This window comes from Oncorhynchus keta, unplaced genomic scaffold (assembly GCF_023373465.1).
Source record: "Oncorhynchus keta strain PuntledgeMale-10-30-2019 unplaced genomic scaffold, Oket_V2 Un_contig_14950_pilon_pilon, whole genome shotgun sequence".
NCBI classification, from domain to species: domain Eukaryota; kingdom Metazoa; phylum Chordata; class Actinopteri; order Salmoniformes; family Salmonidae; genus Oncorhynchus; species Oncorhynchus keta.
In genome coordinates this window covers 150653-177624 of record NW_026279044.1, presented here as the reverse complement: position 1 = coordinate 177624, position 26972 = coordinate 150653, and the positions used below count along the sequence as shown (strand labels likewise).

The 26972-nt window shown below is 41.5% G+C and overlaps 2 protein-coding genes across 3 annotated transcripts in view; one reads left to right on the top strand and one right to left on the bottom strand.

The window, feature by feature from the left end:
* LOC118361445 (glutamate receptor-interacting protein 2-like) overlaps positions 1-7968 on the top strand; it is a 64024-nt gene extending 56056 nt beyond the window's left edge. Inside the window, exon 25 of the mRNA XM_052502035.1 lies at positions 6635-7968. The gene's annotated coding sequence lies outside the window, so the exon portion shown is untranslated. The remainder of the gene's footprint in view (positions 1-6634) is intronic.
* LOC118361444 (sodium- and chloride-dependent taurine transporter-like) lies at positions 1609-26972 on the bottom strand. 2 transcript variants are annotated; one of them, XM_035741384.2, is made up of 14 exons: positions 26672-26972; positions 24218-24447; positions 23897-24031; positions 21748-21982; positions 18057-18189; positions 14413-14547; positions 13476-13579; positions 13206-13330; positions 11570-11682; positions 9014-9151; positions 7975-8077; positions 5726-5826; positions 5415-5585; positions 1609-5150 (listed from the first exon to the last, which is right to left on the bottom strand). In XM_035741384.2, exons 2-14 carry the CDS (start codon positions 24444-24446, stop codon positions 4995-4997), a joined length of 1878 nt encoding a protein of 625 aa, XP_035597277.1. In that variant the 5' UTR covers position 24447; positions 26672-26972; the 3' UTR covers positions 1609-4994. The 2 variants fall into 2 exon arrangements, with proteins under 2 accessions (XP_035597277.1, XP_035597276.1); XM_035741383.2 differs by having other exon boundaries at positions 26792-26972.

Genomic DNA, 26972 nt, shown 5'->3' with positions numbered 1-26972 from the left:
GCTTCTCAACTGTTCAATATCTCTGTCTGCCATTCCAAGGTGTCACCTTATACCTTTTAAGGTGACGCTTAATGTCCATTTTGGCTAACACTCCATGGATTAATCTAATGGAGGCACAGCATCTCTGTTTCTAATCTGTTGGAAGTTAAATTTCAGTTTGTGACAAAACAAGCAAGTATAGTGTTGAACCATTGTACCATCTAAACCACTGTGAAATATATTTTCCATAACCAAAAATATTGTGTTTGAAGCTGTTAAAAGTAAAAGATGGAAAACCCATACTTGAGGACGGGAAGCATAGAAATAGTGGACATAGAACAGATCTATCGCTTCTTAGACTTGCTTTTAATGAGAATGATATCTATAACACATGTATTTCTATGTGAATTTGGTTGGGTCGCCCCAAATGTTACATATTGCACCTTTAACTAACTCAGAGAGAAATGTATGGTCATAGTTGCCACATCCTATAGCCCATGAGTCCATTTCACTGTTGTGGCCAGGCGTAAGTGGTCTGTGAGTTGTCATTTTGATTGGGTGTGTGAATACAGTTTTTTCACATTCGGGTGTCAGCATTATGGGCAATAGTATTTTATTCACTCTGTGATTGCTAAAATTAAGTATTAGTCTACTCTTCACACCAACATTATTTAGATAATTACACAAGCTACACTTTTATTGTGTGGTTATTTAAGCCTCCTTATCTTAATGCACTTGTTTTAAGTCACAGTCGATATGTAAATATTGGGTATATTATGAATAAGGATGAATGTGTGTTTTCACATGAAAAGATATTACAGTTTACCATATAATACTACATTACTATCAAATTGTGGTACAGTGTAGAATACTATACTACACACCATCCCTCGATCATGTGTAGTACTTACTGTATAATTTTGTAGTATACTGTAGAATACTATAGTGAATACTGCAGTAATGTCCAAAAACACTACATTTTTTAAACTATTGTAAATACTACAGTATTTCATATACCCTGCCCATTCCCCTCGCCCATATCCAAATTTGGCCACCCATAAGTGGGTATACATGGTAAGTATAGACCCGTACATGTTATTCAAAAGAGCTGAAGCTCTTTAACTATCGATATCCTTCCCAGTCCTACCTACCTATAGGTTATGGAAAATGTGCTATTTTAGTTTCCTCAAGGAGAAAGCCTCCGCTTCTATGTCAAAGATAATAAAAACAAAAGGCAATAGTAAATACTACATTAATATTAGCAAAAACACTACAGTAAATACCACAATATACTGCATTCTGCAAAAAACACTACAGTAAATACTACAGTATACTGTATTCAGCGAAGACACTACAGTATATATTACAGTGTACTACAATCTGCAAAAACACCACAATTACAATAGTATATTTTACAGTTTTATTTTACTACAATATGTATACTATAGTTGACTAACTTCTACAGTAAATACTACAGTATTCACTATAGTGTTTTTGCAAACATTAGTCTATAGTAAAGTCCGCACTGACTGTAGCTGTCTGTATGAGGAAGAAGCAGGCCAGAAGAAACAGGCCAGTAGGCCCTTAAATGCTCTTACAGAACAAATGAATAATTCACTCCAAGACATGTAAAGAAAAAATATGTTTATTTTCAATCCAGGAAGAGATGGTGCAAGGTGCATCTCAAAGGATGTTAGACAAAAATACACTTGATTTTCCAACAGGTATTACATATATTTTTTTATTGCCTTCTGGACAAGGAATTTGGTTGACCAAGCACTGTACTGTGGATGTTCATGTACGTGCTTTGGGTTAAGGAATATCACTTTAACTTTAGACGTTCAAATGTATGTTGGTCATATTTGTTTAGTATTTTTACATCTGTTTTCAAACTGAAATAATTTGAGTGGTAAAGGCCATTTTATTTGATGAATATTGTACACTACAAATTTTATTCAGGGTCATAACATTAAATGTGAATAGTTGACTGTATTCAGAAGAAATAGGTCATCAGTGACAGTGTTCATATGCTGTACAGTATAAAATGGTTAATACAAAAAGGCATACGTGATTCACAAACAAGTAAAATACTAAAATACAATTGAGTCTGATGGAAATGTATGATACAGGTATGTACTGACCGTTACTGCTATTAAAATGAGATCACTGGAGAAAGAACTATTATTTCAAAACATTCTTGAAATCATTTTTGGCTCCAATTAAATGATGGTTCTCACAACTATCGCAGGTTTAGGCATAGAGAGACAGAATGTTGCATGGCAATGTTCCACCTTTATTTTATATTTTATATGTATAGCAAGTGAGTGAGAGTATAATGCTCATGTTTGAACGGATAGATATGAACAACATCACAAAGGTGTGAAGCTATATCGTGTTTCTTTTGAAATGAATGTTGCAAATGTAACTGCAGGTTCTTGTGACAATTTTCGTAACAGATCACTAAAATAACGGTGAAACTCAACGTATGAAGTGCAAAAAGAGGTTTCAATAAATGCACCGGGACTGACTGTGACGGTCTTAGGCAATGTACAAATACTCTTAAAATGCTTCTTCCCTTTTCTCCTTCACTTCCTCACCTCCCTCGTAGGAACACCTTATCCTTCCGTGAACATTTTGTACAGTATTTGGCCATAAGGACTTACCTATGAACTACTATATCTACACAGCATGTTACATTTATATTTGAGTCATTTAGGTCTTATCCAGAGCACCTTACTGGAGCAATTAGAGTTAAGTGCCTTGCTTAAGGGCACGCCGGGAGATTTTTCACTTAGTCAGCTCAGGGATTCGAGCCAACAACCTTTTGGTTAATGGCCCAACGCTTGTTCAGCCTAGGTGGTACAGATGGCTACTCTACCAGCAGGTGTGAGTGGCTGGCGTCCGCCGCTTGCGCAAAGAAGGTTCATTCAGTTGCATCTCACAACAAATGGCGACGACAGCAGATTGCAAATGACCTCAGACAAGGATACTGCCACAATAACGTAAGGATATTATCTTAGTTTGCTACCTAACATGTTACACGATTAGTTACACATTCAGTTTACCGTATTTTTGTTGAGTGAAAATGTTCCACAATCAACAGAAAGGTAGTTAACATAGAACATGTTGTTCTAGGTCAAAATACTGCCCAAACTGACATCGCCAACAAAAACTTTAACAACAACAATATGATAAAAAATTACCAAGATAAAAAACAACCCAACAGCAATATACAGTGTGTGTGTGTGTGTGTATATACAGTGCCTTGCGAAAGTATTCGGCCCCCTTGAACTTTGCGACCTTTTGCCACATTTCAGGCTTCAAACATAAAGATATAAAACTGTATTTTTTTGTGAAGAATCAACAACAAGTGGGACACAATCATGAAGTGGAACGACATTTATTGGATATTTCAAACTTTTTTAACAAATCAAAATTGCAAAATTATTCAGCCCCCTTAATACTTTGTAGCGCCACCTTTTGCTGCGATTACAGCTGTAAGTCGCTTGGGTTATGTCTCTATCAGAGAGACTGACATTTTTTCCCATTCCTCCTTGCAAAACAGCTCGAGCTCAGTGAGGTTGGATGGAGAGCATTTATGAACAGCAGTTTTCAGTTCTTTCCACAGATTCTCGATTGGATTCAGGTCTGGACTTTGACTTGGCCATTCTAACACCTGGATATGTTTATTTTTGAACCATTCCATTGTAGATTTTGCTTTATGTTTTGGATCATTGTCTTGTTGGAAGACAAATCTCCGTCCCAGTCTCAGGTCTTTTGCAGACTCCATCAGGTTTTCTTCCAGAATGGTCCTGTATTTGGCTCCATCCATCTTCCCATCAATTTTAACCATCTTCCCTGTCCCTGCTGAAGAAATGCCGGCCCAAACCATGATGCTGCCACCACCATGTTTGACAGTGGGGATGGTGTGTTCAGGGTGTTGCTTTTACGCCAAACATACCGTTTTGCATTGTTGCCAAAAAGTTCAATTTTGGTTTCATCTGACCAGAGCACCTTCTTCCACATGTTTGGTGTGTCTCCCACGTGGCTTGTGGCAAACTTTAAATGACACTTTTTATGGATATCTTTAAGAAATGGCTTTCTTCTTGTCACTCTTCTATAAAGGCCAGATTTGTGCAATATATGACTGATTGTTGTCCTATGGACAAAGTCTCCCACCTCAGCTGTAGATCTCTGCAGTTCATCCAGAGTGATCATGGGCCTCTTGGCTGCATCTCTGATCAGTCTTCTCCTTGTATGAGCTGAAAGTTTAGAAGGACGGCCAGTTCTTGGTAGATTTGCAGTGGTCTGATACTCCTTCCATTTCAATATTATCGTTTGCACAGTGCTCCTTGGGATGTTTAAAGCTTGGGAAATCGTTTTGTATCCAAATCCGGCTTTAAACTTCTTCACAACAGTATCTCGGACCTGCCTGGTGTGTTCCTTGCTCTTCATGATGCTCTCTGCGCTTTTAACGGACCTCTGAGACTATCACAGTGCAGGTGCATTTATACGGAGACTTGATTACACACAGGTGGATTGTATTTATCATCATTAGTCATTTAGGTCAACATTGGATCATTCAGAGATCCTCACTGAACTTCTGGAGAGAGTTTGCTGCACTGAAAGTAAAGGGGCTGAATAATTTTGCACGCCCAATTTTTCAGTTTTTGATTTGTTAAAAAAGTTTGAAACATCCAATAAATGTCATTCCACTTCATGATTGTGTCCCACTTGTTGTTGATTCTTCACAAAAATATACAGTTTTATATCTTTATGTTTGAAGCATGAAATGTGGCAAAAGGTCGCAAAGTTCAAGGGGGCCGAATACTTTCGCAAGGCACTGTATATATATATATAACTCTCTTAATCATCATCATAGAAACCAAACCAGAATATTCCTAGTGCGGATATATAGAACAATGTAAACCTGGTTCTACCACTATCAAAGTTAGCAAATAAATGATAATAACGTAGACAGCACGCCAATCAGTATTTCCTCTCACAGAGAGTGCTCACATCATTGTTTCTACAATGGTGTGGGTGGGCTTGATCAGGATGTTGTCCCCATTGGGGTTCAGAGGCTGGGTAAGCTCGCTGCCCTTCACACTGTACTCTTTGGGGCGAGAACTCGCACCTCCCTTTACTGGGGCCGCCACTGCCTTAATCCTCTGTGGGGTGTAGAGGAGAAAACCATGACATGAAAATAATGCAACGATAAAAAGCCACTTTGTAGAAGTCCTTGTACCATGCCATAAAATCACATTACATAGTATACTGCATCATGTAGACGGCTTATATCATGTGTGTAATATAATACAAGTTATGCAATTGCATACTGCATGCCATTACCACAATGCTGCACTCCCTTTCAGGCAGTTTTTGTATTCATACAACTAGGAGCTATCTAGCATAATTTGTTTGTGTCTGCGTACCTCTATAAGCGGTCCGTCGGACTGGAGGATCTTGATGACCATTACCATGGGGATGCAGATCATGGAGGCGAGGGCCAGAGACCAGCCCAGGCCAATAGACCAGTCTGGGTACTCATACACCTTGTTATAGGTCAGGGGCTTGTACTTCACCAAAGAGAAGATAAAGCAACCCTGGGAACAACAAGAAAAATTGTTTATTTCACAGTACATCTTCACTCTGATCCAAGAGGTTCCCCATGTTTTCTAAACCACAGCACAACAGTGTTATCTGTTTAACACTTTGTAACAGTGAAAGGCTGTTGAATACTCACCGCACAGAGGACGGGAGTGATAAATGTCCAGCTCCATTTCATCCACGGGTTAGGTCGGTAGCCAATCATGTCTTCAATTGCATCATAGAAATTATCAGCACCTGTCAACAATACAGAAGAACATACTTGTTGTTAGAGACACACTCCTAGTCTCCTATACAGTAAAGTTAACCATCATATAAGACCTGTGCATTTTCTCAAGGTAAAACAGGGTGACATCTCACTATCAACTATAAACAGAATCAGTATCCATCTCTAGACCATGAGAAGAGTTACGGATGTGACACCATCATAACCTCTATAAACATCCTCATCTACCTATTTGTTGTTCCATGAAGTCATATGGCATGAACAATCTCTCTTTAGCTTACTGTTAACCGTTACAAAACAATTATTTACAAAACCAGCATGCTTGCTCTCTTAATAACAGCAACGTCCATCATAGCACTACTAACAACACCTCTAGAAAATGCATGTGGGTTGCTGTGTTCCTGTTCACCTCTTCAAGGTGGCATAGTTCTTAATTTGTCTTCAATAGAAGTCCATAGAAGCCAATGGGTGTCACGCCCTGGCCTTAGTATTTTGTGTTTTCTTTATTATTTTGGTCAGGCCAGGGTGTGACATGGGTATTTATGTGGTGTGTTTTGTCTAGGTTTTTTTTGTAGGTTATGGGATTGTGGTGTAGTATAGTAGTCTAGGAAAGTCTATGGTTGCCTGGAGTGGTTCTCAATCAGAGGCAGGTGTTTATCGTTGTCTCTGAATGGGAACCATATTTAGGCAGCCATATTCTTTGAGTGTTTCGTGGGTGATTGTTCCTTTCTCTGTGTTTGTTTGCATCAGATAGGGCTGTTTTGGTTTTTCACGTTACGTTTCTTGTTTTTGTATTGTTTGTTATTATCTTTATTACAGATGTATCAAGATAACCACGCTGCATTTTGGTCCTCCTCTCTTACGACGGAAGAAAACCTTAACAGAATCACCCAGAATCACAGGACCAAGCGGCGTGGTGACACGCAGCGGCAGCAGGAGCAGCGCAAGGAGGAATGGACATGGGAGGATGTTTTGGATGGCAAGGGTTGTTACACTTGGGAGGAGATCCTGCCTGGAAGAGATCGCCTCCCATGGGAACAGGTGGAGGCACTTAGGAGAGCAGAGGCAGCCGGAGAGAGGAGCCGGCGATACGAGGGAACACGGTTGGCAAGGAAGCCCGAGAGTCAGCCCCAAAAATGTATTGGCGGGGGCACACAGGGAGTATGGCGAAGCCAGGTAGGAGACCTGCGCCAACTTCCTGTGCTTACCGGGGGGCTAGAGAGTCCGGGCAGGCACCGTGTTATGCTGTGGTATCTCCAGTGCGGGTGCATAGCCCGGTGCGGTAAATACCAGCTCCTCGTATCAGCCGGCCTAGAGTGGGCATCGAGCCAAGTGTCATGAAGCTGTCTCTACGCATCAAGTCTCTCAGTCCCGAGCTGTCCCTCAGTCTCGAGCTGCCCCTCAGTCCAGTTGGGTCCTTTGTTTGGGTTACTAGGCCAAGGTCGGCGGCAAGGGTCGCCAATCTAAGGACGCGGAGTAAGCGGACTAAGGCTGTGTTGGAGTGGGGTCCACGTCCCACGCTAGAACCGCCACCGTGGACAGACGCCCACCCGGACCCTCCCCTATGGGTTTAGGTGTGCGGCCGGGAGTGTTTTCTTTATTATTTTGGTCAGGCCAGGGTGTGACATGGGTATTTATGTGGTGTGTTTTGTCTAGGTTTTTTTTCCTAGGTAATGGGATTGTGGTGTAGTCTAGGAAAGTCTATGGTTGCCTGGAGTGGTTCTCAATCAGAGGCAGGTGTTTATCGTTGTCTCTGATTGGGAACCATATTTAGGCAGCCATCTTCTTTGAGTGTTTCGTGGGTGATTGTTCCTGTCTCTGTGCTTGTTTGCACCAGATAGGGCTGTTTCGGTTTTTCACGTTACGTTTAGTGTTTTTGTATTGTTCGTTATTATCTTTATTAAAGATGTATCAAGATAACCACGCTGCATTTTGGTCCTCCTCTCTTACGACAGAAAACCTTAACAATGGGACATATGTGGAAGCCAATTCAAGTGTTTTACGATAAGCGTGAAAAGGAACAGCAAGGGTATTGTGTACTCCAAGCGAGGTCATAACTCATGCGTTGTTGCTGTTTTCCCCTTTAAAAACAAACTCCTAACGTTCGTTCCTAAATGTAGGCTAAAAACCTTATTTGGCAAAAAAAGGTACAAACTTACCATAAATCCAGGCTACGGCAATACATTCGAAGAATGCAACCCACAAAAGGCACACACCACTGGCTGCATAGTAATCAAAGAGCTGAAACACATACATGCCACCCTGAAAAGAAAGCAGATAGCAAAAGTTAGTTTCCTGAAAGACAGAGAGAGATGGGGTTGGATGTGGATAGGAAAAAGGGGTTGATACATAAGAATGCGGGCACTGGGCCAATGAAAGGAGAGTTCAACAGGTGATGAGATGTCATTGAAGTAAAGTTAACTGCTTACTGGGAAATTACATTCCAAATTGTTCCATTCATGATGCGAAATACACAGGATGTGCTATGAGAGCTCGGTAGTAGAACCCCCCCCTCCCTATTTGGTTGCAAAAGTGTGACAACGGCAAAGCATGTGGGAAAAAGTCCTGTGTTATCTATTTTGTACGCTAATCTGAATTACAATGATAGAATCTCAAGGTCTTTTATATACTGTCAGGTTCATTATTATTGGCACCCTTGATAAAGACGAGCAAAAAATATGGTAATAAATAATACAAATGTTGAGCTAAATTGTACAGTATGCTCAATAAAATAGGAAAATAATATGAATTTACACTAATACAATTGCTCAGAGAAAGAGATTTTTTTCAACATGTAAGTCAAAAAAATCTAAAAAAGATAGGGTTAAAAATGATTGGCACCCCTGTTTTCAATAATCTAGCACCCTCCCCTGCTAGGAAAACGACACTAATATAATTGCTTTATTACGTAAACAAAATCTCTTTCTCTGAGCAATTGTATTAGTGTATAATAATATTATTTGCCCATTCTTTTTAGCATACAATATAACTCAGTATTTTAATTATTTATTTTATACAGTAGTTTTTGTTCATCTTTATCAAGGGTGACAATAATTATGGACCTGTTGCTGTAGGTGAACTTACTTTCATTACAATGGTCCCAGAAATTATAGTAGGTCAAGTTGTAATACAATAATTGTAAGGTAAGAACAACATGTAGTGCATAAAGTTACACTGGAGTGCTGTTAGTGTACTTACTTTTGTTACCATGGTGAGTCCCAGAAGATAGCTTATGCAACACATCACAGCTATAAAGATCTCACGGCGGTAACCAATCCTTAGGACGGATGGGTACAGATCCACCAGGGAGGTGATCTGTCCTTCCACTTCCACAAACTGGGGAGACATAAAGAAAGCCAATAACCATAGTGTCCTACCAGAAAGCTGATGGCCATTACCATTATAATTGGTAATACTTTTAGGCCTTATTGCACAAACATGAATGCTAAATACATTATAAAGTAACAGCCTACACTCAGTTGGCCAGTTTTTTAGGTACACCACCCCGTTCATGAAAATGGATCACTTCTACAGACAGTGAGTCACAGGACCGGGGCTTTCTATATAAAGCAGGCAGACAGGCATTCAGTTACTGTTCGAATGAACATTAGAATGGGCAACTTTGAGCATGGTATCATCATCGATGCCAGGCACGCTGGTTCCAGTATCTCAGAAATGGCCGGTCTCCTGGGCTTTCCACGCACGACAGTGTCTAGGGTTTACTGACAATGGTGCGTCAAACAAAAAACATCCAGTCAGCGGCAGTCCTGGGGGTCGAAAACAGCTTGTTGATGAGAGGTCAAATGAGAGTTGCTAGAATTGTGCAAGCTGGACAAAAACAGGCAAATAATAGCGCAGTACAACAGTGGTGTGCAGAACATCAACTCTGCGGAAGGGTAGCCTAGTGGTTAGCGTATTGGACTAGTAACCGAAAGGTTGCAAGTTCAAATCCCCGAGCTGACAAGGTACAAATCTCTTGTTCTGCCCCTGAACAGGCAGTTAACCCACTGTTCCTTGGCCATCATTGAAAATAAGTATTTGTTCTTAACTGACTTGCCTAGTTAAATAAATTCAGTCCTTGTCACGGATGGGCTATTGCAGCAGACGACCACACCGGGTTCCACCCCTATCAGCTAAAAAAAAGAAGCTGCAACTACAGTGGACAATTGAGGAGTGGAAAAACATTGCCTGGTTCAATGAATCCTGGTTCCTGTTGCATCATGCTGATGGCAGAGGAGTCCAGAGTCCATGGCCCCATCCTGCCTGGTGTCAATGGTACAGGCTGGTGGCGATGGTGTGGGGAATGTTTTGGTCCCTTGACACCAATTGAGTAACGTTGCCATGCCCTGAAGAATTCAGACTGTTCTCTGTTCAGTAGGCAAAGTGGAGTCCAACCCGGTACTAGATGGGTGTACCTAATAAACTGTCAATCGAGCACATACTGTATGAGCATGTACACAGGTTGCAAATATGGAAGAATGCCTGAAATGTGGGACCAATTTCACTTCTCAGTGGTCAGTTGAAAGTTGAACAAAGAGGCAAAGTTTGCCTCCATACATGGACTTCTTTTTCCTCAAATCACTGATTCCACTCAAGAATCACTGCTGTCTCTGTTGTGCAATAATGAGACATTTTATTCAAGGCTCCTCTTGGGAACACTGGCTGGGCCAGCCAATTGGCTATTTCATGCAAAACAACAGTCTCTCTCTCTATCTATCTCTCTATCTATCTATTCTTCACGGAAACCCTTTCCATTTCGGGCTTATCCAGTTATAATGCCATTGGCTGAATCATTTATGGGCAGTGCTGTTGTTGTCGTGGAAATGTATCTGGAGTAAACCTTGTTATTTAGTTAAGCATTTTTTTCTCCAGCATCTTTCTCTCCACATCCAGTCTATCCTTCACAAGCCCTCTCCTTCATAACTATGGCATGCACATAAGAGCCATGAAACAATACTGTATTCAGCACCACTAATCTGCGTAAAATGTGTGGTCAAGAATTATGCCCACTCACTCTCCCACTGATCTGCTTGCCAATGGAAATAACCGTACTTGAAGCATAAGTATTTGGAGTTTGGCTGAGATGTCATTGGCCACGAGGAGGACCAAGTTAGCAGAAAGTAAAATTACACTTGAAAGCAGGAAATGTGATAGTGAGAGAACCCCACTGATGCATCCCTGGCCTAGCCTCCGTTCGTCTTAGTCAACACCTCGGGAGTCTGGGCTGCAATGGACACCCCAAGAGAAAGCTATGAGACTAAACTGTTTGGTTCTATCTATTCAATTATTCCCAGAAATGAATGTATTACTGGTTCACGAACTTCTACAAAAACAATTGACTATTTACGTTCAACCCTTCAAGATGTAATAACTGTTTTGACATGGTTGAACTGTTTTCCACCCTGGTTTGCTTTTCTTGTCTGGATTTTGTATCTTATTTTAAGTTTACTGTAATGTCAAGAGTTCTCAACTGTTTTCCCTTTATGAACTGCAACTCAGTAAAATCTTTGAAATTGTTGCTTGTTGCCTTTATATTTTTGTTCATTATACTTTACACTACTGTATGTGTCCCTACTACCTACATATTTATATTGTAACTTCATAGGCATAGTGTAATTACAATGTAGATACACTAACTACATAGTGTAAGTACAGTGTGGATATATATTGTTACAGGGTCATTGAAACTAGAGACATGTACAAAGTACTGTGTTACTAATAGAAATGTATACTAGTTATTGCTTTAGCACTGACCTGACTGTCGAGGCCTAGTAGCAGAAGCATGATGAAGAATAGGATGGCCCAGAACGTGGGCATGGGCATCATGGACACAGCCTTAGGGTAAGCAATGAAGGCCAGGCCAGGACCTAGAGGTGTGAAGAGAGGGCAGGGGGGAGAGACGGAGAAGAGAATGAACCAACCCATCTAATTTGAGCTTGGACGGTATGAGGGGGGTAAAAACGTTAAACTAAACACATTCAAATGGTAATGTTACATTTACAGTACTGGAAGAGACTAAGTGATAAACCTTTCTGTATGCTTTATGTTTGTCTTATGTAAGGACTGGATTGGTAGGTGGAGGAACTATCGATTAGGTATCTGCTACTGATCATATGCTGTGTGTGACTCTAGCATCCTGCATTAGTTTACAAGCTAAACAAATATTGTCAAAGCAGGTAGAGGTTTGCTCAAAAGCTAATTCAACAGGATTTCAAGGGAACTTGAACATATACAAAATGACAGAAAACTCAACTCAATAAACTATCATTAAATCTTGCCAAGTCCATCCAGGCAGAATAACATAATGAACTTTTGCACAGATTCGTTAAATTATTATTTACTGTTATATCAACAACAATTTACATGTAGTGTAACCTTTTCGCAAATATGACCTATTTTCTAAGTTCTTTTTCAATTCTTTTCCAATAAATATGCATGAATTATAGCATTTAAAAAAATTTGATCTACCATTTATTTTCTTTCATTCCAATTGACATAAACATAGCTATAACAGTCACAGTACAATAGCATTCTCTATCCGTAATAATTAAAGGAGCAGTACATGGAAACAGGTTCTCTCTAAACCAGGTTGTTGTTTAGCAACACTGAACTGAACAGAGCGGGCATGCTTAAAGAAGATGCATCTCCTTCGAAATCCACGTGGAATATAATATCATGCTGCTCATTACAGTAAAGTACTTAACACACAGTTACCTTACAATACTTAGCACATTTGTTTTCCACAACTATTTCACTGGACGTGAGCACTGGTCGTTGTAACACAAATTATAACAATTACCAATTTTATTGGAACAGAATGCCCAAGATTGTCTTATTTTGGCTTACTGCACATTACAGCAACTCCTCTAGACAATGTCTTAATTCAATCCACACTTGCCACACTTAATCTATTGATAATATTGATATTTTTTATGTTATTTTTTTAATCGTACCATTCTATATCATTACATCTTCTAAAATGTAATTATATAGAATGGCATGATTTAAAAAAAAAATTTAACACTAATATCATAAATAGATTTTAAACCCTAGAGTGGAACATTGGCCCACCTGGTGCCTTTGAGCCCAGGTGGCTGTGGATGGTAGAGTACAGCTGTGATTATAAGTATGGTTGATTAGAGTGGATCTTTATTTAACCCAGCTTTACATGGTTCAGCAGTAGCTCAGACACACGGCACAACACTCAACCAGGGCCAAATTCACTGTGGAAAACACATCATATAAAAAGCAACACGTCTCTTTCTTTCAGGCCTTTATTCAAGGAGTATGCAATTGCCAATACCTCTACATTTCAGCATTGTCGTTCATTGCCATTTCAGCAGTGCCCACCATCACTGCTATGTTCACTGTTGACCTTTGACCCTCATACCTGACTCTGCCACATCGGCAATGTCCACCCCTTGCTCTTGTGCCATGAAGCCCAGGACGGAAAATATTGCGAAGCCAGACACAAAACTGGTACCGCTGTTCAGGCCTCCCAGCAGCAAACAGTCCCTATGTCACACATATGTCATGGAGGATGTTAATTTACACAGACGGAACCGAAGTTCCCATTTTTTTTCTTAACCAACCGCCTTTGGCACGAGTTGATCTCACTACTACTACAGCCGTCCCCCATCCCCATGACAACAAAACTCACCTGTAGCAGTTGTATTTGTACTTGTTGTAGCTCCCCAGTGACGTCATAGCCCCCAGACAGATGGCGTAAGAGAAGAATATCTGGGTTCCCGCGTCGATCCACACCTGAGGCGGCAACAGCAACAACATGACGCCAGTCTGTTCAGTTCACCATTCATCATACACTTCTGGTCACTTGGTTGGCAACCTTTTTCATCTTTGCTGGGACATAATTGGGTTAGATTAACCTAATGTGATCAGATTTGACATTTAATGTGATAAAGCATTTTATTATTACTTTTTCTATCTCTGTTTAATTGAATGCAAAACTAGCTAAGCTTCCTAGTCTAAGACAAATAGCTACTAAACATGTTGCGATCGCAAATACAATTTTGGGGAATAAAAAGGAACATTTCCATCAAAACTGAACAGCCTATTGTTATAACATCGGAAATCAAAAAGAACACGTGGGATGCCATGCTGCAAATCTAATTTATCCAACAAAAGTAACTCTTAGCTTTTGGCGCCGAAAATGTAATAAAAAACATCCCAAAAGCACATGATGTTGCAAAATAATTGTCATTGAACTTTTCAGGTCCACCAGGCATAGTTAGTCACGTCAATCCAGAGGAGGGAGCTAATTGAATTATGTCATAAACCTGGATGATTGGCGAGTTCTAGCGGGTCTTGCATTGTGAACACGTGTTCTCTCAATTATAGCACCACTAATAACTCAACCAGACCTAAGACCTAACAAAGGCTGTGGACTGGTTCCTTTTCCGCAGTCTAGATGACTTTGCATTGTAGAGATATCAGTAAGAGGCCCTTGATGGACGTGTACGTAAACAGATATGCATTGATGTGGGATAAGGTCATTAGGGGTGGGCGGAGGGGACTGTATGGAGACAGTAAAGATGGGTAGAGGGGTGGGGATTAGGATTCTGGGTTCTGGCTTCTACCTCTGGGTCCTGTAGGCGGGTCATGTTGGGGTAGAGATAGAATTTTATCCCTTCGGATGCCCCTGGCAGAGTCACTCCACGCACCAGCAGCACGATAAGCATGATGAAAGGGAAAGTTGCTGTGATATACACCACCTAGAAAAAACAGATAAAGACAGGTAGAGACATATTAGCTGATGTCAAGGTTCCATGATGCAATGGGACAGAGATAGTTCCATCCGCTGATGTAAAGGTTCCGTAATGGAATGGATCTTGGAGAGGATGCTTTAGGTAGATGTTGCCCCCAACTACAGATCTACTATCCCCCATCAATCAGGTGATGAAAGGTGATATCTGATCCTCAGTCTGTGGTTAGTTTAGGGGTAACTTCTACCCACTCCATAGGGCAGCCTTTACAACAACAACAATACACATGTGGTTTATAGGATTTTCACAGTCAGACATGGTTTTTGGACATGTGTGAAGTTGCTAATGTACATTTTTCACACAGTTTCCTCTCATTAAAGTTTTTGTGACATTTCTTTTTCCTCTTGTTTCTTTTCACCACTCCCAGCTATATCTGGTCTCCCATCCAGGGACCAACCAGTATTGACCCTGCTTAGCGTCAAATGCAAACCAGCAGTGGGATGCAAAGGTGCTATGTTGCTGGAATGGGCCAAGAAGTTGCAACTGGAAAAAAGGCAGCCAAAGCAAAGGCCAAGGTAACAGAAAAGAGTGATGTGTTTTATTTAATTATGTTATATATTTTTTTAAATCACTGAAGACATTTTTTTGTTGCATCCATTTACAATGAATTTCTTTGCAAATTATTTCTTTGCAATATTTTGTTTTGCTGTCAATACTTTTGGGTTTATGTTTTGATTTCAATATAATTTCTGATTTCAATACTAAGAATTTTCTTCTTCACTTCAGAGGTTCGCTCACTAGAGAACTCCAACTAATTCTTAATTGAAACATTAACAATGGGCCTCCCGGGTGGCGCAGTGGTTAAGGGTGTGCCATCAGAGTCCCTGGGTTCGCGCCCAGGTTCTGTCGTAACCGGCCGTGACCGGGAGGTCTGTGGGGTGACGCACAATTGGCCTTGCGTCTTCCGGGTTAGGGAGGGCTTGGTCGGTAGGGATGTCCTTGTCTCATCGCGCACCAGCGACTCCTGTGGCGGGCCGGGTGCAGTGAGTGCTGACCAAGGTTGCTAGGTGCACGGTGTACCCTCTGACACATTGGTGCGGCTGGCTTCCGGGTTGGATGTGTTAAGAAGCAGTACGGCTGGTTGGGTTGTGTATCGGAGGACGCATGACTTTCAACCTTCGTCTCTCCCGAGCCCGTACGGGAGTTGTAGCGATGAGACAAGATAGTAGCTACTACAACAATTGGATACCATGAAATTGGGGAGAAAGAAGGGGTAAAAAAAAAAGAAAAAAAAGAAACATTAATAATGTGTTTCCTCCGCCACAGTTTCAGTGAAAAGCTGAGGGATGTGGCTGGAGAAATACAAAATCCATAAACTATGCTATATATGCAAGGACTGACCATCCATGATATGAAAATTATAGTTTTAACCATGTTTTTAGGCTATACAGTGTTTGTATGTGCTGGTTTGTGACAGTCTCCGATTTTCATAGATAGCTTTTAATAATTTGTAGCTCAAACCATTTGGATACTACAGAAATGTTTGTAATAAGACCTGGCCCCCGGGTCCTTTCAGGTTCCACACTTGTTTCACAAACACCACTTTATCTCAGCCCCTGTTAATCACACTGATTCAGAAGAAATAGACTAATCCAATGGTACAACCCAGGTGTCTGTATGTCAAAACACAATGTTTGAAAGGGGTTAGTCCAAATTGCGCCAGCTTCGCGGTGGGACTCATTGGGGGGCAGTAACCTTCATTCAGCAAAACTATGTCGCCATTTGAACGTAATCCATTAACCTGTCCACTCAAAAATGATCCTGTCCACTACTCCGCAAAAGTCCTGCAAAATCGTTCCCTTGTCCCACATTTGGGCTTTGTAGATGTGGTCACCCTAATTCCACCGGTGGAAACATTACTGATGAAACATCTTTTCAATCTTTTCACAAGTGAGGAAATAACATTATAAAGTGAGTTTCTCGCGAGGTGTTTTCTGATATGTGAAATGTCAAAATGCAAATTTGATGTGTTTTTTAAAAAACAATTATGGAGGGGTACTCAAATATTATTTGAGAAGGTCTGGTCACACAAATGTCCTAGGTGGCAAAAATCCGGATTGATATTGTAATTATGAGTGTAGTAACAAACCCCACCTCGCAACCCATGCAACATCCCCCCACCCCCTCAGCAAGCTGTGCCACATGTATTTCTATGGGCACAAGCACTGTCATTGACACAAACTGTTCAACCCCCACACACACACACACACTTTGCCTTGGGGTGGAAATACAATTTGGCAGTTCTGAAACTCATTTCTTGCAATTCTACACATTTTGCCATTCTTAACAGAATCAATGGGCTAAAACCAAACTTTAGTTGACATGGGCCAGTTGATGAACTCTCATATATAAGGTCTCTCTAAGGTCTGCAATGACTGACATAATAAAAGGGAAACTGCTGACGCACATCCAAATGTCTAAATTGCAACTTGTGCATTCTACTATTCTGGGTCCGGATGCCTATTGTGCATGGCTGCTGTGGGGGCTCCAGAGATGGCCCATCAGCTGAAGCCAAGGTTTCATCATGGAATTTTAATAGGTGGCGTAGTCGGCCATTTTACAGAATGGAATGTTTCTTGCTTTGAATAGTTTTTTTGATAAACACATAGGAAAGGGAGCATGGAATATACAGAAGAACACAACTCCACAAAGAAAGTTGACTGTAGATTGCATTGTGTGAGGATATTTTCAGTTGGGGTGGGCGGCTGAAGTGAGTGCATGGAAATACACTGTACAGTATTGTATGCTGGATATGCAGCGGTTTAACATAATGAAAGGGGTTAATTCTGTGTTTTCTTTAAGTAAGGAGCTGAAACCACAAATGGGGTATTTCTGTAAGAATTTGCCAAATAGATCTCCCAACAAATCACAGTGGTAATAAAGCAGACGAGCATGCCTGGGTATCAGACTGTTTCTGATATCATCAACAAAGTGACATCGACACGTTGGCTACAGCAGAAAACAGCCAGCACCTGGGCCTCCCAAGTGGCGCAGTGGTCTAAGGCACTGCATCGCAGCACAGAGGTGCCACTACTGCCTTGGGTTTGATCTCAAGCTGTGTCACAGCTGGCTGTGACCGGGAGCCCCATGGGGCGGTGCACAATTGGCCCAATTGTCGTCCGGGTTAGGGAAGGGTTTGGCCATGGGGATTTCCTTGGCTCATTGTGCTCTAGCAACTCCTTGTGGTGGGCCAGGTGCCTGCAAGCTGATGTTAGTTGGACTGTGTTTCCTCAGACACATTGGTGGAGCTGGCTGTGTGTCTATAGTGTGGCTTGGCAGGTCATGTTTCGGAAGATGCATGGCTCTTGACCTTTGCCTCTCCTGAGTCCGCTGTGGAGTTGCAGCGATGAGACAAGATTGTAACTACCAATTGGATATCATGGAAAACATTACTCTTACCGTACCTTTTTAGAGACTGCAAACAAGTCTGATAACAACCACAGCAATCTTCTACAAACCTTCCCAGTGGACTTGACTCCCTTCCAGATGCAGAAAAAGCAGACAATCCATACTGCCAGGAGACATAGGGCTAGGTCCCACTTCAGGGGGCCGATGTCGTCGATCCCAGAAGAGATGCTCAGCACGTTGCGTCTTAGGAGGGAGGGAACAGACAGGATACAGGGCAATTATGGTCTTTGAGGCTCTGATGGAACTGGAAGTCTATGTAGACCCCTGCATGGTACAGTACAGTATAGTACAGTTTCTCGCTCTACAATTTTTTTTTAACCTGTTGAGTACCCAAATGAAACTGCCTATTTCTCAGTCCCAGAATCTAGAATATGCATATAATTGTCCGATTAGGATAGAAAAAACTCTAAAGTTTCCAAAACTATCAAAATATTGTCTGTGAGTATAACAGAACTGATGTTGCAGGCGAAAACCTGAGGAAAATCCAACTCGGAAGTGCTGATTTTCCTGAAAGCTCTCTGTTCCATTGCCTGCCTTTGCTCCATTTAAAGGGATATCAACCAGATTCATTTTCCTATGGATTCCACATGTTGTGAACAGTCTTTAGATATAGTTTCATGCTTTTATTTTGAAAAATTAGCGAGAAAGATCATATTGCGTCATTGGATGGCTGGGTGCCAGCAGCGTTTTGCCTGCACAACAGAGTGGAGCAGACATTTTCTCTCTCTCTCCTATTGAAGAAGCTATCGTCCGGTTGAAATATTATCGATTATACAGTGGGGAAAAAGAGTATTAAGTCAGCCACCAATTGTGCAAGTTCTCCCAATTAAAAAGATGAGAGAGGCCTGTAATTTTCATCATAGTACACTTCAACTATGACAGACAAAATGAGAATTTTTTTCTCCAGAAAATCACATTGTAGGATTTTTTTATGAATTTATTTGCAAATGATGGTGGAAAATAAGTATTTAGTCAAGAACAAAAGTTTATCTCAATACTTTGTTATATACCTTCTGTTGGCAATGACAGAGGTCAAACGTTTTCTGTAAGTCTTCACAAGATTTTCACACACTGTTGCTGGTATTTTGTCCCATTCCTCCATGCAGATCTCCTCTAGAGCAGTGATGTTTTGGGGCTGTTGCTGGGCAACACGGACTTTCAACTCCCTCCAAAGATTTTCTATGGGATTGAGATCTGGAGACTGGCTAGGCCACTCCAGGGCCTTGAAATGCTTCTTACGAAGCCACTCCTTTGTTGCCCGGGCGGTGTGTTTGGGATCATTGTCATGCTGAAAGACCCAGCCACGTTTCATCTTCAATGCCCTTGCTGATGGAAGGAGGTTTTCACTAGAAATCTCACGATACATGGCTCCATTCATTCTTTCCTTTACACGGATCAGTCGGCCTGGTCCCTTTGCAGAAAAACAGCCCCAAAGCATGATGTTTCCACCCCCATGCTTCACAGTGGGTATGGTGTTCTTTGGATGCAACTCAGCATTCTTTGTCCTCCAAACACGACAAGTTGAGTTTTTACCAAAAATATCTGTTTTGGTTTCATCTGAGCATATGACATTCTCCCAATCTTCTTCTGGATCATCCAAATGCTCTTTAGCAAACTTCAGACGGGCCTGGACATATACTGGCTTCAGCAGGGGGACAGGTCTGGTACGGCAGGATTTGAGTCCCTGGCGGCGTAGTGTGTTACTGATGGTAGGCTTTGTTACTTTGGTCCCAGCTCTCTGCAGGTCATTCACTATGTCCACCCGTGTGGTTCTGGGATTTTTGCTCACCGTTCTTGTGATCATTTTGACCCCACAGGTTGAGATCTTGCGTGGAGCCCCAGATCGAGGGAGATTAACAGTGGTCTTGTATGTCTTCCATTTCCTAATAGTTGCTCCCTCAGTTGATTTCTTCAAACCAAGCTGCTAACCTATTGCAGATTCAGTCATCCCAGCCTGGTGCAGGTCTACAATTTGTTTCTGGTGTCCTTTGACAGCTCTTTGGTCTTGGCCATAGTGGAGTTTGGAGTGTGATTGTTTGAGGTTGTGGACAGGTGTCTTTTATACTGATAACAAGTTCAAACAGGTGCCAATAATACAGGTAACGAGTGGAGGACAAAGGAGCCTCTTAAAGAAGAAGTTACAGGTCTGTAAGAGCCAGAAATCTTGCTTGTTTGTAGGTGACCAAATACTTATTTTCCACTATAATTTGCAAATAAATTCATTGAAAATTCTGCAATGTGATTTTCTGGATTTTATTTTCTAATTTTGTCTGTCATTGTTGAAGTGTACCTATGATGAAAATTACAGGCCTCTCTCATCTTTTTAAGTGGGATAACTTGCACAATTGGTGGCTGACTAAATACTTTTTGCACCGCTGTATATTGTAAAAGCAACCTGAGGATTTATTTAAAAAAAACGTTTGACATGTTTGTACGAACTTTAAGAATTTTCATCTGCCCGGTCGTGACCGCTCGAGCCTGTGGATTTCTGAACATAACGCGCCAACCAAATGGAGGTGTTTTGGATATAAAAATAATATTTATGGAACAAAAGGAACATTTATTGTTTAACTGTGAGTCTTGTGAGTGCAAACATCCGAAGATCATCAAAGATTCATTGTATTGCTTTTCTGACTTTAGTGACCAATCTACTTGGCTGCTAGCTGTTTGTAATGTTTTGTCTGCTGAGAGAGATGTCCTTACATAAACGCTTGGTATGCTTCGCCGAAAAACTTTTTTGAAATCTGACATGCCAGGTGGATTAACAACAATCTAAGCTGTGTTTTGCTATATTGCACTTGTGATTTCACGATAATTTTACATTTTTAGTTAATTAATTTGAATTTGGCGCTCTGCAATTCAGCGGATGTTGACAGAAATGATCCCGCTAACGGTATGGGTGCATCAAGAAGTTTTTAAGTAGGGCAAGTGTGACATCTCATAATTCGTGTGGGTCCTGACCAAGGTTTCATGCCAACAGAGGGAACATCATAGCAGTGGAAAGCAAATAGACAGACGATATGATGGTGGAGAAATAATGTATCTGGTGAGGTTAAGTTTTCACAAACCCCCCTCTGCTCTAGCTCCTCCTGGGCCTGAATGTGCTGTGCCCTGAGAGAATATTAAGAGATGACATTGTGTTATTTTCATTCTATTTGTTATATTTCTGTGGGATATTCTACCTCATCAGTGTCTGGCCCATGGATGTGGTAGAAAGTAGATACAATCTATGCTGTTGGATTTTGTGTTGACCAAATGTAAGTAAGCATTATTTTACAGTGAACTGGGATTTGAAGTTAAGTGATTGTGTCTCCCCAAAAGGACACATATTTGCCAGTACTTTTAAAAGGAAAGGAAAACGATAATACCCATTGATCCAAATATAGTGCAGTGAAAGATCCAATTTAGATAGAATGAACCCCATGACTAGGCGGGGAGTTTATTAAAGTTCAGTGTGCTTTCTGCTCTGTAAATGTAGCCAATCCAAACATATGTTTACAGCAAACAGGGAAGAGGTACAGTATCTGTAGTGTTCATGTTGTCTGTTTTATTTGAATTTGTTATTGACCTTGTATATGTGGACAGAATGTGTGTGTGTTTATGCGCGTGTGTGCGTGTTTGCATGTGTGTGTGTTGATTTGTGTATGCTTGTGTGTAGGCTTTTCTGCTTTTCTCTGTGTGTGTTTGTCTGTGTGTGTGTCAGAACAGAGTTATTCCAACTGTTGGACAGTGAGTACTCACTCCCAGAACTCAGTGACAGGGGAGGTGAAGTTGGTGATGTTGGCAGCAAGCATCAGGGTCTTGTTCTTGCGGAATGTGTCCTCCACACACCGGGCTGTGTTCCATGGCTGATTGCATTTGGCCCATGGCAGCTCCGGCTGAAAGCACTGGAATAGGTAGTAGAGTCCCCAGGCTAGAATCACTATGTAGTAGATGTTCAGGAGAGAGACGATCACAATGGAGGCGTAGCCAATACCTACAGAGAAGAGAAAACATGTAATCCCTAGCAAAACAATGTCATAGGGGCTACAGTACGTGACACTGAATCCCCTTGTAAACGACAAAATGTAAAGCCAACATTGGAGCTGAAGCACTTCAGTGAACACTGACCTAGTGCCTTTTGAGGAGATTTATATATAACCAATGGAAACAAATCTACTGACTCAGATGGTTCACAACTCAGCTCACTCCTATTTCAAAGAGAGGATGTTTCCCTGGCTTGAGTGTACTAACTACAGTTATAATGACCTTAGTGTTTGTATGTTATTTTTAGATATGACATTGGTCCCCACCTAGATACAGAAATCCCCTGTACTCTTCCACTCCTCTGAACTATTATTAGACTGGCGTCACCTCCGGTAACCCCCTCTCTCCCGCCTCTTCCCCCTTTCCTCCATTCTCAGCCCCCACATTCCACAGACAAACTGTTAGACAAATGAATCCATGTTTGTGTGTGTGGTGGGTGAGGCAGGCCTTCTGAATGTGTAAAGAAATTACTAAGAGGGAGAGTGGAAGCCACCTGTAGGCCACCGGTGGGCGTCTGTCTCTCTGTAGTCTGTGTGTGAGCGTGTGCGGACTTGTGAGTGTGTGTGCGTGCGCACACGTGCATGTTTGTGCCAGTCACACACCCTGCCAGTCAGACAGGCAGCTGCCTCAGCACTCCTTGATTATTCAAGCTCATAAACAGCTGCTAAAGATCGGCTGCACTCCCAGCCCTTGTCTTCAGCTGTCTCTTTCTACCAGTCGCTCCCGGCTTCATGGAATAGCAGCTCATGGCTGGGAGCCTTCACTAAAGTGTTAAAACATCTGAAGGGGGTCTATTGCTGCTTTGTTATGTTCAGCTGTCTCACTACTTACTGGTCTGCATGATAGAACTGGTCTTCCTATAGTATATTACAGTGAAAATCTATGGCAGGACCCTGACTGATAAGGAGATACGTTTTAGGGCCATAACTTGACACCAAGACTGCAATAACAACATCATGCTAATACCTGTTCATCAGACCTACACAGATCCCATCGATAGGTCATTTACGGAGCGCTCACACTTCTCCGCTCAATGGTAACACAGAACTCAGCATTCCTTTACACACCCAAGGCTGAAAATACGTATGTATGTATTTACCTGCCAAAAATAGGCCAGTCTCAATGTTTTGTGTTTAACAACGTCCAGTCTCTAATGTAAATTAGGCAATCCTCAATTAGCCTGGCCCCAGATCAGTAGGTTTATGTGCTTCAGTCAAATCCTCATGAAGACAAAAGCATAGTCAGAGAAATTGGCTGAGGGACATCCAGATTTGGGACTAGGCTACTCCTCATGCTATTCTGAATAATGTATTTTACACATCACAGAGCCGGCTAATGAATGAAGTAAGTGTGGTCCAATTACCTATTGGAACCCAGCGAGGGACACCTCAGTAGAACACAATGTCTGTACACTGAGTCTAGCAACCCATAGACAGACAACACAATCAGTGCTGCTAGATGCTGTTAGTGAGTTATGCAAGAGCATTCAGAACAACAATACCAACCACAGGCTGGGTATTGTCACTGGATTTAGTTTTTTTAAAGCAGGGTGTGAAGAACCTCAAGGCTAGATCAAGGGCTGGCAACATCATTTTCATTTTAGATTTTTTTCTACGATGGGACACATCACTAAGCAGGCTTGGCACAGAGCAGGCCCAGCCTAAGCAATGCTAATGGAAACTCTGCAGTGTTTAGGCTCTTCACTAATTCCTCTTTCCGTCTGACGTTACCACCTACAGTACATCACACCATGCCCAAGAAGGCTTACACCACGTCTTTTCCCTGCCTACTTTCCCCGATGATGACTGGTCTAAGGGCAATATGGGAGAATGGTATTGAGACAATAGAAAGTGTGGTGACTCACCGGTGAAGATGGGGCAGAGTTTTTCCCAGCAGGTGATGCCTCCCTCAGAGGTATACTGGCCCAGAGCCACCTCCAGGAAGAACACCGGCAGGCCTCCACCAAACAGGAAGATGGTGTAGGGGATGAGAAACGCACCTGGGTGGAGGAGAGAAAGAGAGACAGTTAATCTACAGGGTCTACAGTATGTGCCTACCCACAGCCATTTCACAAATCAAAATCCTGTAATTGCAGTCCCCGAGTTGAGTATCTAACTTGATTGACCCAGCACATTTTAAGAACGGTTTCTATGGAGAAAAGGCCCATGTTAATTTGAATGCCTACCTCCGCCATTCTTATAGCAGAGGTACGGGAAGCGCCACACGTTCCCTAAACCGACAAAGCCTCCGGCCACGGACAAGATAAAGTCTAACTTGCTGGCCCACTTCTCCCTCTGGATGGGCTTGCCCTCTGCCTCATCCTCCGGTCGAGTGCCTGGGCTCTTCCCTGGCGAAGGCTTCAGTGTGTCCTTGTGGAAATCTTTCAGACTTTGTAGCTTCTCTTTCTGTGCCATTCTATAGAGGTAGAGAGCAGAGAGGACAAGGAGAAGGAAAAAGAGAGGAGAAAGATAATTTATTTGCAAAAGAGTCACCAAGAGAAAGAGAAAGCGAGAGCGAGATGAACAGGAAGAGGGCAAGCAGGGGGAGAGAGAGAGAGAGAGAGATTTGAGCCGGGTAACGCTATAGGACGGAGCATGAGCATGATAAGGGTGTCTCACGTGCTGTATAGCCAGCCATGGTGTGATACAGTTATTCAGCTATAAGAACTGCAACAGGAGTTACAGTATGGCTACTTCCTCAGCACAGTCCTCTTTAAATTACTTCACTTTGGATATTGTGCTCAATCTTGCATTGAAAATCACTCTGGGTTGGACTAGATAACTTATGGTAAAATCATTTTTCTTGATGCCATTACTCACTTGCGCACAGTTATACTGTACAACTATAATTTCTATGCACATAATATAACATATTTAATAACATCTTGATTATGTATTCTTTTTTATACTTTAAGGGAATGTTTTGAACATGATATACTGTATGCCTTTCAGACTGAGCATAACAAATAAAAAAAACATCTTAAATAACACTGACAAACTCATGATGGATATATATCCCGAATCACATTCAAATAATTTGCCTAATGTTTAGAGCATTTGAACTAATGTAGTCCACATTTACAGAAGAAGATATCCCCGTGTTTTCCCGAAAGCTTGGCTTGGTTCCAGGAAGATCCCACAGCTTAAGTTCCCTGAATGTTTATATTGTAAACATCCTTTCCAAGAAAGACAAGATTTGTCATTAGTGTCTTAGGTATGCCGTTTCCCTGCCTGTGCCAAAGGGCTGTAAAACACCCAACCCATGGCAGCGCAGAAGGTAAGAAAGACACAAATTGATGGAATATAGTACAACTTACTGCTGGAATATAATGAATAAACAGGAAGAAGGAAGAAAGCTGCTATGATTAGGCTGATATACTGGTGTACCGGGGTAAGGTTTCCTCTCCTTTTGAGGCTGTCCCACACTGAAATGCAGTTGGCAGAAACAGAAACATCAAAGGCTTCCCCTTTACTCTTGCTGTCTCCAATGGAAATATTTTATCGGGGATTGCGTTGCTAACAAAAGCCTACGAGTCGGTCGACTATGTGCTGTGTTTCCAAAAGATTCACAGAAGAACAGCTGGAGAAAAAATTATTCTCCAATGAGTAAATGTTTCTCTTTTAGCCACTGAAAGTGACAGTATTATTCAAAGTTGATTTATAGTTGGACAATACATATTACCAGTTTAAAGAACAATCTATCCAAACTACTCTCAGTTGAAAGGCAGCTATAAATCTTCAAAAAGGTATCTTCATTCACCATGTCACATGACTAACACTCCATACAGGAACATCATGTAGCAACTGTACAGGCAGAGTGAGAAACAGAACAGAGATGCTTTTAAGATGGAAAACTACTCAACACACATTGTAGTTATTCACAGACAAATACCACATTATGAAAATGCAACGCAAAGCTGCAAACATTGACCAATGACCACTATGTGCTTCTGTTTTGGAGTCTAACAAAAAATGGAACTTGTCTTGCAGTGTAAAATAACTGCTTATTATTTCGTTCTATTATTAAAAGGATGCTAGAGCTACAACAACACAGCCCCTCATTACTCAATCCATCTACTCTTATTTTCCTCTGCATCGCTCAGGACTCATTCTGCACTGTAATATTCTAGGTTCTCTCTGTCTCTGTTATACATGACAAGTCAACTTGAACCGCCGTCCACTCGCAAACCTCATTACATAACTGGATCAGCTATCGCCCACTCTATTTATCTTCCTCTCTCTATCCCTTTTTCTATCCCTGGCTCTCTCTCTATCCCTGCCTCTCTCTCTATCTCTCTCTCTCTGTGCTTTCACCTGCTGGATGCTGGGATGCTGTCTGCCGTTGGGTAAGACTTAAGGCAAACCGTTCTTGGAATGGCCAAAGTGGCCCACCCAGAAACCCATGACCAGATATTCTCAAGCACTTCTAAAAACACTACACTGTCATTATCTGTAAACACAGCATTAGAAACATGTCCAACTTAGCCTCTGATAGTCAGTCCAACACAAAGAAAGATCCTGTAAAAATGTAAACAGACATAAAGAACAGAATGCAATCCATAGTCTTTCCTATTTTCACACTCACAAACATCAACAAAGACATTTCAATTATATTAATTCAAGGGTTTTGAAGTACTTACATGAAATTGCTTATTCAGTTGAAACAAAAAGCATCCAACAAAACACCTTAATAATCACTTGACATAAATATTAAGATAAGGCTATTTTCTAAATCCACTTGAATAATTCCAAGGACTTACATTTCCTTCATAGTGTGGCTATGTGTAGTGTGCTTCTCTCTCAGCTGTCTACATTCCTCTGTACTGAATGCCTTTATGCCAACACAGCTCACAAGAAGTGGAGTTGACAGCGAGGCCCGCCCCTCAGATAAAGACAATTAAATCCTATGTGGAGATTGGGCACTGCCTCATAGCCGCGGAC